Source organism: Tupaia chinensis, unplaced genomic scaffold (genome assembly GCF_000334495.1).
Source record: "Tupaia chinensis unplaced genomic scaffold, TupChi_1.0 Scaffold000672_1, whole genome shotgun sequence".
In the NCBI taxonomy this organism is placed as follows: Eukaryota; Metazoa; Chordata; class Mammalia; order Scandentia; family Tupaiidae; genus Tupaia; species Tupaia belangeri.
Genome location: NW_006160195.1, coordinates 233,893 through 247,181, shown reverse-complemented (window position 1 = coordinate 247,181; position 13,289 = coordinate 233,893). Strand labels below are relative to the sequence as shown.

Sequence of the window (13,289 nt, the reverse complement as noted above, 5' to 3'; positions counted from 1 at the left end):
GCCACATACAGAATACTTCCTCGGTGCCAGACACTGTTCTACTGTTTTCCATATCACCTGTATCAACCCTATGTAGTAGGTACTATTTTTAATCCCCATTTTACAGAAGAAGACATAGAGACCCTAAGGGATTAAGTAACTTGCCAAGAAACTGTAAATCTGTGATTTAAACCTAGGGTCTCTGGTTCCAGAAATGTACCCTTAACCACTGTGTGCACATACGTGCATGCACTTGCACACATATATGCATACACACACACACACACACACACACACACACACACACACACTCTAGTTACCTCAGCAGCATTATAACCTTCAATGCCTAATGTAAACATCTCAGCTGCTAACTGACTAACTGAGAAATGAACTTGATTCAGATCTTTAGAGCTGGTAGGACTCTGGGAAGTCAAAACCACCATATGACAAACTCTACTCCTTCCTTTTCTTTCATTAGAACCCCTATCTTATAAATCCCACTATCAGCACCTCTTCAACCTCCAGGGAAAAGTGTGGATTCATATTTAATGTGTTAACACCCTGATTAGAGACACCTAATGAACACCTCATCAAAATAGGGAAGATTGCTGAGCCCTAAATTATAGATTTTAAATAAGAATCTGGGAAGGGGGTAGCATATTGAGGAATCTGCTGCTAGTTCAACTGGAATCCCTCTAACATTTGAGAACTACTTGCCTATAAAGATGATCATGTTTCTTTTTGGAATGCTTCATACAAAGTTTATCTCCACTCACTTTCCAACCTGTAAGCTGAGCCTTTGTTTGATAGCATTAGTACCTGGTAGAAAGTAAAGGTAGAATTTGCTGAAAGGGACTTTGGTGGTTCAAGACTAGGTAGAGATACTAGAAACATTCTTTGCATGATCTACTGTAGTCATGACCACAGACCTATTCTGTCTAGATGTAGGGAACCACAGCCACCACATCCCAGTTAGGTACTTACATGTGGACTAGGGCAAAGAGCCTGGTGGCAGAGAACACAGCGTTATGCTCACCAACAAAAGTAGGTGCCCACCCCTGAGAGTCCATGAATGAAATTTGTTTGGACCTAATTCAGGGAAACTATTAGCTGCTTTCACATTCATGTATTTCTCAGAGTAAAAGAACAGTACCCAGGAAAATGGGTGATCCAGAGATTCAGATTCTATAAGCTTGGATTTCCTAATGTGTCCTCAGCTCATAGGGTACTAGTAACACTGAGCTGTATTAGCCATGTTTTCAGACTCGCCAGTTCTGCACTCCTAGCACAGTAGGTTAAGGCCTCAATCCACTGAAGTTCTACTCTCTCTTTTTATTCTTAAAATTGTTACCCAATCCAGGTTTAGTGATTCCACACCTCAGAGCTGCTAGCACATATTGATTGACTTCTCTCCTCTTTTTTGGTTTATCTGGTAGCCTTGTGAAAGGAGGAAGTTTTTCCCAAGGGCAATTTGCTTCAAAAATTATCTTCACAAATTAAATAGGAAATTTCACCAAAAAAAGAAAAGAATAAAAAGTCATTAAAATGACTAGGACTTATTTGACCTTTATCCAGTCTTACAAGTTAAATGGAGGTATGTAAGCCCAAAAGAATAGAAAAGGAGCATCAATTCCTAACCTCATTTTTCCTCCCTATGACCTAGATCAAGTAAGAAACAGACCCACATAACCTTCCAAATCATCACAGGGTATTGACAGGGTTTTTTTTATCATGATTTGTAGTAAATATAATATGATAATTTTTATAGACTCATCTGCCAGAAGATAACAGCCTGAAGAGGTAACAAAAAGAACATTAAATTCCTTAAACCAGGTCCACTGGGGACTCCCAAAGACAGCTTGGGTACAGCTGCATACAGACTCCAGAAATCATCTCCTCAGCCAGGTGGTCACTGGAAGACACTGTTAGAGCCCACTGATAAAGGACTGAGAAAAATTGCTAACGATCCTTAAGAGTTGTGTCTTTCTCAGAGCTCATCTTTTTCTGGCATATTGTCTCCTTGCCCTGTTTTTGACCTCTCTTCCCACTCCTCATTCCTCTCTCTGTGGTCACTCTCCATCCTCCTTCACCTGTCATCACCACCTCAGTGGACACAGTGACAAGAAACGTGATGACTATTTAAGGATGTCTCCTGGATATACCAAAATATCCTAAGATACTGTTGGGAAACGGTGCTTCAATACACCAATACCATCAGCTAAAATGTTGACAAATTCAAACTACTATTTGATATCACGGAAATAAAAATGGTTTAGTTCTATTTATTTTTACTAATTTATATGAGATTTTTTTAGACTTTACATTTAATCATGGCATCCTGAAATTAGCATATCAGTTTTTTGCCAAAAATACAGTGCCTATTTTTGTAAATAATGAAGTAAACCACTATATAAAAATGTTATTTATAAGATATTTATGGGACTATGATTATCAAATAAACATTCTTTTACAATTGTGAAGTTATTTCTAGTGTCATATGACAAAAAGCAGGTGAATGCAAATAAATTTCAAAACAATCAGGGATTCTCAATTGGGGTTTCTAGGCCAGCGATGCAGGTTTGTTAAAAAGTTTATAAAAATTATTGGGTCATGGGACCAGCAGTTAGCATAATGGCTATGTCGCTGGACTCCCATGTATTCAACCGCAGTTCAAGTCCCAGACCTGGTGGCTTAAAACTCCCACTGGGCACATGTGCGTGCATTCCCAAGATGAGAGGAAAATGGAGGAGAAGGCATTGCAGCATGGCCATCCCCCTGGGGGGTGATTTCTCGCTTTCTGTCTGTCCGTCTTTCTGGCAAGTGCACATGCCCTATAGCAAAAACCTCTAAAAAAAAAAAAAAAAAACTATTGGGTCATCAGAAAAGTCATGACGTAGTTTCTGTGTTTTGCAAAGCAAAATGCATCATGACTTTTCTGACAACCCAATAGTTTTGTTGCTTTTTAAAATTTCAGTAGATGAGTTCTATGGCATCAAAATCATAGTGAATCATGCTACACTAATAACTAGAATAATTAAAGTTGATGACTACCATACTGAAGCACATTAATAGAACATTATCAAGCCATCTGATTTATGAATGTTATATTAAACATAATCATAATTAGGAAAAATTTACCTGGAGAAATCCCTATAACTGATCTTCTATTAAACTAATATTCCATCTCCTAGATGACAAGTCACTCTAGGACTCCCGAATCAGGCAGAATGTGAACATCAATTAATCAGCCACTGGATATCTACCCTGCAGAAGGAACTAAGCTTCAAAAAACATTTTTCTCTGTGCTCTTGTCTTATTAATATACCCAAGCAAAGGGTAAGGCTTGGTGCTTAGATGAAGGTGATGACAGTAACCAGAAAGAGACCTCCCCATTAGCAGGAGGTCAGCAAGGATTCCACGTGTAACCCACAGTTTAGCCCTCAAAGATCTTGAGTAGGCTCTGGATGGGATCCCATGAGATAATAATATATGACCAATACTTGTTCACATCTTCTAACAGGGCATTTCTTATTACACCAAGATCATATGGAACAATTACACAAATTAACTATGCACTAGGCCGGCTGAAGGAAAACTTCAATAAATCTCACAGTAGTATCATAAAGACTATGTTCTATAAATGTGCAGTAATTAAAATTAGAATTTTTTTTTAATTTTTGCCATAGGAAACATGCATTCATTGGAGACAGAGTGAGGACAGTGAGAAATTATCCTCCAGGGGAAATGGCCATGCCACAATTGCTTTTCCTCCATTCTCCCCTTGAGATTCTGAGCATGCACATGCACACGCCAGCCACGATTTTCAAGCTGCTGGGTTCAGTACTCAAACCGCAGTTGGCTACGTGGAAATCTAGCACCATAACTACCATGCCACCTGATGGCCCCAGAATTTTTAAAGCAGGAAACCAAAATATTCCTGTATGAAGAAAACTTATTATTTTGATCATTTAAATATAGCCTACTACAAGCCTTAGAAAACTAAGCTCTATAAACCAGTGTAAAATTGCATACTTCAAAGACATTTTTATCATTGGATATTGATATATAGGAGAATTATAATAAATATAAGTCAGAAAGAAGAATAACATTTTCAAAAGGTTTATAGAAAGTAGAATTAAAGTACAAGTTTATTTAGGTGCAAAAAAATGTTGAAACCCGTAATACACACTTTCATGAACTTCTTAATGACCCCTCATATGTTGGAAAATAAATAATTCTTGAGGTAAAAATGAAATCAAAAGAGAAATTATAAAATATTTATGACTATCTATAAAAAATGCTACATATCAAGGTTTATGGAAACACAGCTAAAGCAATACCTCACAAGAAATATGTATAGCTTGCTTAAATTTAGCAAGACACAAGAAAAGTTGAAAACTAATCCAAGCATGAAGCCCAAGAAAATAGATAAAAGAGCAACAATACATATTCAAAGTATGTATTTTTTATATTGTGAACTCTATTAATAGAGACAGCTTTTTTGTTTTCACTTGATTTGAAGGACATAAAATTCTTATCAATATGGTTGTGGGTGTCTATATACTAAGATGTAACATAATATATCAGCATGTTCTATTCCTTTCTCTTAGCCATTGCTAAGAATGGCTAAGTCTTTTAAGTCTTCTACATATAAATAAATAAATAAATAAAGTTAGGATAAAATAGGTAGGGTCAAATAGCATCTCACATAAAAGTGCAAGAAAAAAAAAAAAACATATTTGACTTCAGTTAGTAGTTTCTGTCCAAGATGGAGAATTCTCTGGTTAACTTTGGCAAAAACAATGTTTTAAAGAAAGCTGCACCTAGGGCTGCCAGTTTAATGCATCTTGTGCATATTTTGTTTCCAGCTAGGAAGAACCCTAAGGAGCCCTTTCATGAAGTTTGTAGCCCATGCAGTTTCTTTCACAATCTTCTTGGGACTATTAGTTGTGAATGCGTCAGACCGATTTGAGGGTGTTAAAACCCTGCCAAATGAAACCTTCACGGACTACCCAAAACAGATATTCAGAGTGAAAACCACACAGTTCTCCTGGACAGAAATGCTCATCATGAAGTGGGTCTTAGGTAAGCAAGTTGCTCTGCCTTTTCTTCTCTTCCCCCCCCTTAATTATTATAGGACATCATTAAACTCTGACTTCTGCAAGTTTCTCTCTCCTCTGGAGTACATTCTTGCCAAATAAAATTGTGAATGGATGACCAATAAGAAAGTCAAATTAATTTGTGTGTGCTGGTGTATGTGATACATAGACGTGTAATACAAATCCCAATTTTGAAAGGAAATGTTTCAAGGAAATTTCTTAAGAACTTCTCACTATATATGTATTGAACATGATTGTACAGTAATCTTGCATGGGAAATAAATTATGTGTATGTGTGTGTGTGTGTGTGTGTGTGTGTGTGTGCGCATGTGTGTGCACCCAAAATCCCAAGAGGAAAATGGAGGAGGGAAGTATTTTGATCACTCAAATACATTCTTCCAGAAGTCTCAGAAAATCAAGTTCTGCATCTAAAGAAGGGTATAAAGTAGCATAGCTTAAAAGGTTTTTTTTTAATCATTGAATACTGATACATAGAATTGTGGTAAATATAAATCCAAAAAGTTAGAGGAGTATATTTTCTCATTATGTGTGTAAATAAATGTAATAAATGGCTGTGAAACTCCTCATTGGTGGTATTTTGTGCTAAAATCTACCACTGAAATTACAAACATCATTGAATAGCTAAGAAAGATTCTCTCCCTTTTACCCCATCCATAAAAACAACTACCAGTGAGAATAATCAAAATAAAATAAAACTGGCAATGGCTACAAGTGAATATCTGGGGCCAGTAGATGGCATGGTGGTTGAGGACGCTGAACTCCCACATGGCCAACTGTACTTAGAGTACTGGGCCTGGCAGCTTGCTTTCTCACTTCCTCCCCCCCCCCCCCATTTCTCTCTCTCTCTCACTCTGTCCCTCTCTGGTCAAATTAAAATAAATAAATAGGGTTAAATAAAATAATTATTTTAAGAAAACTGAACATCTAACACTGAAAAATTGGAAAAAAAATCAGATTTGGTAGAAAAAAATTAAAATAACAAAAGCTATAATCAATGATAATGTATAGAAACAAAATCTTATCAATAAATTTTAAGATTTACATCAAAAAGATTACAATTTGTTAGGAATATTGTGGGTAAAATAAAACAGAATATAGAAAAGAATGAGAAAAAACTTAACTGCACACGGCATTAAGATTTGACCAATTCATCAAGCTGGCTCAATGATATTAAACCCAGATTTTTGCTTTCCTGACAAAAATTCAATGCTGATATAATCTGTATTATGTTTATACTTACAAACATTGAGTCAAAATGTATTCGGGATCAAAGTGTCTATACTGCAATCAAGAAAATCACAAAAGAACAAATACTTGAAAAGATAACCCAACACATGGCCTTACTAGTTAACTAGTATAGCCTCAGAGAGCTATAAGAATTGAACCAGTGGACTGTATCCTATGGATGCCCAAGCTGAGAACTGAGAAACCTGTCCTTAAGGTGGATCTGTAAGAGATGAGAAGAATGGTTTGATCCAAAGGGCAGAGAAAGGAAAGCACAATATGTTTCCAAGGGGTTTTTAGTCAACCAGCAAGGCTGTGGCCAAGAGCTCAGTTACTGGAGTCACTAGCATTGAAGTTGGGGAGGAACATTAAAGTCTTTTACAGAGTGTGTTCTGTGGCCTTTCACAGGTCAAAATCTACCCCAATTTTCCATATTATTATATATCCCTAATGGTTTAACTAGATCAAGCACTTCAATACCAGATACATAAAGAGGAAAAAAAAAAAAACCTCATGTATGGCTTATGGATAAAAATTAAAACTATTTGGGGCCAGCAGGTGGTGTAGTGGTTAAGGGCACTGGACTCCCACATGGCCAACCACAGTTCGGATCCTAAATCTGGCAGCTTGCTCACTCGCTCGCACGTGCTCTCTCTCTCTCTCCCTCCCTCTCTGGTCAAAGTTAAATAAATAAATAAATAAATAAATAAATAAATAAAGTTAAATAAAATAACTCCTTTAAAAATAATAATAAAACTATTTATGGCCTTGGTCATTCATCCACCCCTTTCCCCCACCTAGTCACCAGGTAGAAGACTGATGGTTGCAACCATACTTAACAGGGAGCAGGCATAGCTAACATGTTAGTAACTCCTACTGAGCCATGACTGCTCCTGAGTCCTCAGATCTCTCTTTCAGAGTGTTGGCGCATTATCCCAATAAGAGGAATGGTGTCTCTGGCTACAGGGGCCCCAATTTGTATAGTTTGGTTTACACCTTATGCTTCTGACTTTTAAAACAGTTACATCAGAAGTATTATAGAGGAAAAGACCTTTTTCCCACTGATTTCTACTAAGTTTCAGACTAGAAAGATTCTAATTACTTTTCCTTACTCAGAATTTTGTTCAGATTTACCACAAATAATTTTTAAGAAAATACAAAAATGAAGAAAACACAATGAACCACATGGCCCTCTCTCCCATCTTTAGCAGTTAGTAATTTATGATCAATCTTTGTTTCTACTTCCGTTTCCCCAACCCTAGTTTGAAGCAAACCTCAAGTAAAATTTTATCTGCAACCATTTCTGTATCACTAAAAATAGCATCCTTTTCCTTTTTTCAGTAATTTTTTCCTCTATGATTCACTGATTTTTTTTAAGTAGTAGCAGTAAATTCCAACCTGTGAATTTTTCACTTCTGATTTTGCATTTTTATTTTTTTAACTCATGATAGAATGCATGTGAGAGAAAGCACCCCCTAACAAGGAGCATGATCATGATATAATCCTTTTTACTCCAATTCTGGATCCTGTCAAGACCACAGATATGCATGCATGCACACCCACATGCTACTTCTGGGGCCAAGATCCAAGCACCACTCAACCATGTGGATCCGGCTTCCTTAGTACACTGTTTAGCCAATGCACTATGAGGCTGGCCCAGAGACCTTGCATATTTTAATCCTTCACATTTTATTTAGCTCTCTTTTATATTTTCCATTTCCTTCCTTGTCATGTTTATTTTTTCCTTTAAATGTTTGAACATACTGTATATATTCATAATAGCTCTCTTAAAATCTTGACTCCTAATTCCATCATCTCTATCATTTCTGGGTTGATGTCTATTAATCTTCCCCTGGTTGTGGATCACATTTACCTGCATCTTGACACATTCAACAATTTTTTATTGAATGACAAGCACTTTACATGTTATGTTTTTGAACAGGTGGATTTTGCTATTTTCCTTTCAAGAGTTTTCGGCTTTATTATAATAGGCTGCTAGGTTACCTACTTGATCCTTTTCAAGCTTTCTTAAAAATCTGGGGAAACTTTACCTTAAGGATTTGTTATCTTTGTATTATCAAGACACATTTCTGGGGACTCTATTGAATGCCCTAGGTAATCAGAGACTCTCAACTATAGATGATCAGAGCTCAAATATCTTACTACTCTAGGTGAGCTCTAAAAATTTTTCAGCTAACATCTCTGACTACTGTTTGTGAAATATCACTTTATGTACTCATGAGTTAATATTTAGCAGACAATGAAAAAGTAATAATTAAAAAAATTTAAATTTCTGAGGCTGGCAGGTGGTGTGGTGGTTAAAGAGGTATTGGACTCCCATATGGCTAACCATGGCTTGAGTCTCGAACCTAGTGGTTTCCTTTCTTACATCCCTCCTTTCTCTCTCTGGTCAAATTGGAAAATAATAATAAATGAAGTTAAAAATAATTCTTTAAAAAGATTTAAATTTCTGAACTCTAGTTTGCTTACTTTTGGCTTGTTTGCTTGCTTGCTTGTTCATTTTTACACAGGACTCTTCTCTCTGGAACTCTGTCACACCACATCTAATCATCTAAGCCTTTGTGAATTCCAGTGTCTATTTCTTCAGCTAAGTAAGACTGCCTGATGCGCTTCTGGGACCCCTCTTCATACACTGCAAAATGTGCCTCCAGAGGGAAGCCAGGGTAGTCACATGGCTTACTTCTGTTTCCCTTTACCAAAGGATCACAATCCTATGCTACCTGTTTGGTTTTGTTTATTTTCACTCTGTCAGGCTGGTAACTGAAAGAATGACAATTTTTCTAAAACAAAACTAGGAAGCATTATTACATCTATTGGGTTATCAGAAAACATCATTACACATTTTCAGATAGGAAAACATGTCATGATGTGTCTGACAACTCAATAAAAGTAAATCAATAATTTATTAGTATCTTCAAATACCTAGTCAGTAATTACATTTCTTTGAGAGAGGTAGTTGAATAAATATCTACATGATTTGCTTCCTCTATTTCTTTAGCTCTTTATTCAAATTTTACTTTATCAGAGAAGGTGAGCAGGCAAGAGCATATCTTCTTACTGTGGTAAGGCAAAAAGCATTGCAGACAGAAGTAACAGTGTAAGTTAAAGCCAAAGATTCAGTCGTAAACAGGACATGTTTGAGGAACAGCAAAGAGGCTAATGTGGTTAGAGCACAGTGAATAAGGGGAGAGAGATAGAGACGGTCAGAGGGGTAGCCACTGGAGAGTTTTGAGCACAGGCATGACATTATATGACTTTTAAGCTTTTTAAGAATCACTGGCTGCTATACAGAGAATAGGTCCCTATGAAACACAGAAGCAAGGCGACCAGTTAGGAGTCCACTGCTGTAATGTAGATGGGAAGTGGATGATTTGAGGAAATGGTAGATTATATTTTGAAAGTAAAATCAGTATCACTTACTACTAGGTTGTATGTGGAATGTGGGAGAAATAGAGCAGTCAAGGATAATTCCAAGTGTTTTAGCTTAAGCAATGGCATACTAAAAAGCCAGTTGCTGACACAGGAAAGACCAAGAAAGGAGCAGTTTTAGAGATGGAGTAGAGATGGAAATCAAGACTCAGTCTGTAATACATACCAGACGTTCAAGTGGAAATGTCAAGTAGCAACTGGATATACTTATCTGAATTTAAGAAGAAAGGTGTGGGTTGCAGACATATTTAGGCCTATCACATAAAGTTAATTATGTGAGATCACCATTACTGAATATGGACAGATAAACTGAAGACCAAGCCTAATGGCACAGCAATGTTTGTTTAAACTATGGGAAGATTAAAAGTATCCAGTAAAGAAGACTGAGTTAATGAAAGAACCAAGAAAGTGATGACACAGAAACCAATCAAAGTTAACTGTGTCAATATCCACAGTTATATCACTTATACCAAATGCTACTGATAGTCAAATAAATAAAACCTGAGCCATGATCATTCACTTCGGAACGAAGTTCCTAAGTAGGCAACAAGGGGTGAGATCCATTGTGCAAAGAGAGAACTTAGCCGTAGCAAGAGTAGACAGTTCATGCACTGTAGCAGGACGAAAGGGAAGTGAGAACACAGTGAAATGGGTTAGTAGATGCAGTGGTCGGAACATATGAAAGTTCTTTTCTGATATTTTCTGCTCTCTCAATTTCTTTCTCCATATTTTCTTATTAAGCACTATACCAGGGTGTCCTAAAGACATTCATGAAAATACATATTTTTTAAGTGCATGGATTTCAATGGGGGGGGTAGCATGAGAATAAACTTGGACATAAATTCCATTTTTCCACAAACTTTCATTTTTAGAGATTTTTGCAATAGGGCACTTGTGCTCGTGTGAGAGACATAGAGAGACAGAAGGCGAGAAATCACCCCCCAGGGTAGAATGGCCATGCCTCTCAATCCCTTCTCCTCCATTCTCCTCTCAGGATCTCGGGCATGCATCCACATGTACCTGGCCTGAATTTTAAGCTGCAGGGTCCAGGACTCAAATCACCATCGACTTCACGGGAGTCCAGAAATGTAACCATTACACCATTTGCTATTCCCTTTCCACAAACTTTCTGGAGTCCCCTCGTAGTTCCCAGAAAGTCATCAGAGGCTTGGAGGTCAGGAAGCTTCTCCATCAAGGAGGAGAATCATTTCATGGAAGGGTGTCTGTCCCAGTCTCATAGAGAACCTGGCAGTTCTTAAACAGATGCCTCATTATTGAAAACTCAATTGATGGAGTGAGATGTAAATGCTCAGTAGGGTAGCAGAATAAATTTAAAATGCTAGGTGGGAGTGAAAGACTTGAGACTGAGTGTCAGGCAACACAGCTATCACTGTGTCCTTTTCTCTTTGGTAGCTTTGTGTCTGAATTTTGCTAAATTTCCCTATAAAGTATGAGAGTCGAGATGCTCCTTTTGTTTTGTTTTTTTTTTTTGGGGGGGGGGGGTTGGTTGGTTTTTTTGGAGAGGTTTTTTGCTATAAGGCTTGTGCACTCACTAGAAAGACAGACAGAGACAGAGAGACATAAAGTGAGAAATCAGCCCCCAGGGGGGGATGGCCATGCCATAATTCCTTCTCCTCCATTCTCTTCTCGGGATCTTGGGCATGCATGCACATGCGCCCGGTGTGAGTTTAAGCCACCGGGTCCGGGACTCAAACCACTGTTGGCTACATGGGAATCCAGTGACATAGCCATTACGCCAACTGCTGGTGCCAAGATGCTCCTTCATCCCAACACATCCAGGATTATAAATTCTTTAAGGACAACGCTGAGTCTTATAAGGCTCTAGAATCACACAATTAGGTTTGGCCAACAGTGAAACTGTGTGGATTCTTACCTGGTTCATTCTTTTGATGGTGCCCTCACTTGTTTAGGTAAGATTTCCAGACAGACAACCCAAAACCAAAACTTGCCAAAGTTTCTCCCAGCAAGTTGGATCATAATTCTACCCTGCTTACCACTTTTAGGGACTGCCAAGGAGCTGAGGGTGAACCCCAATCTCTTTAACAATATTCAGGGTCTAAGGGCCTTCCCTAGCCTTATCTGCAGCTATTCCTCAGTCCCAGTCCTGACCCCTGAACCATACTGTGCCTTTACAGTCCCCTGGAAGGGCCTATTCTCTCTCACTTCCACGACCACAAGCTGGAACAGCTTACCAGCTCCTCCCCTTCACCCAGCTAATGCTTGGCTCCTCATCCCAAGTGACTGCCCTCCTTCCTGAACTCACCCCTTCATTCAGGCCACACAAACTCTGTGTACCAGGCACTTTGCTGGGTCTCCTGATTATAATGCTGGCCCCCTCATCCCTGTGTTCCCACAAACAGTACCCTGAATATTTTTTTAAGTTTATTTACTTCTTTCTTCCATGAGAGAGAGAGAGGGAAAGACATGCATCCCCCAAAGGGTCCTCACGCTATGATCCACGCACAGTTTCAGTCAGCCTGGATCAAGGGCAAACATGTGCACCTAGCATGCCCAGACAGGTCCCAGGACACAAACTCAGGACTCCCTATGCCACCCAGAGTGAGTCCAACTACACTAGCACCATGCTGCCACCTAACCTGTCTCCTGGACTTTTTTTCTGTTATAGCATCTACCTAGCACTGTTTTTGTAGATACATCTGCCTCCAGCACTGGACTGAACTTGCTAGGAAAGATCCCTCTCGGGATCACCTTGATGGTTAGAGTCCCAGAATGATGCCTTTCCCAGGGGTGGAACTCAACCATGTCTGCAAGTAGGCCAATGAGTTCCTGGCAAGTGAAAGTCAACTTGACCTGGTGGAGGGTGAGGTCTGAGATAGCACCATGGCAGCAGGGACCTGGAATGCCTGTGTGGCTTTAACAACTTACTTGCCACCTTTCTACATGAGCATCTTCATATGTAAAGGGATAATTATAGTAGCTATTTACTGAGCTATCGCAAAGGTTTTTAGTGCCCAGTAATTGTTCACTACTGTAATCAGAAAACAGGAAGAGGGAGAGGAGGGACTTAGAAAATGTTTGAATCTGTCGATATCATCTTTCTGCTTAGAAAACAAATGAACCCTGAATGGGTCTAAGGCCCGGATTTGCTGTAAAGGATTGCACGTTTTCCCTTCTATGTTCACAGGACTCTTATGTCCTGGACCAATGGTGACAAATGGCCTATGATAGTAGAGGGGCAGAGGTGAGCTCTGGGACAATGTAAAGGAAGCCCTGAGGGCCAAGTCCATTTAAGAAATGTGCAAATCTAAGCCTCCCAGGACCTTAAGGGGGTGGGGGGGGAACCCTTCTGAACATCATCTGAGGTAGGGAGGGGAGTGAATCCTTCTAAGATGTCAAGCTCCAGTGCCACAGCCAGCAGGCCATTACTCAAAACCTACCTATATGAAGCTACGGATTTTGAGCTTCTGGTACTTCCCAGCCTCTGCCTCTTCTAAACACCCTCCTTAATTATCTGCAACCTTGTTCTCTGGGTCC

General features: G+C 38.8%; 1 protein-coding gene across 1 annotated transcript in view; it reads left to right on the top strand.

The window, feature by feature from the left end:
* TRPC7 (transient receptor potential cation channel subfamily C member 7) overlaps window positions 1–13,289 on the top strand; it is a 168,094-nt gene that overhangs the window by 103,504 nt on the left and 51,301 nt on the right. Inside the window, 1 exon segment of the mRNA XM_027776423.1 lies at window positions 4,848–5,064. Coding sequence (XP_027632224.1) covers window positions 4,848–5,064 — 217 coding nt within the window.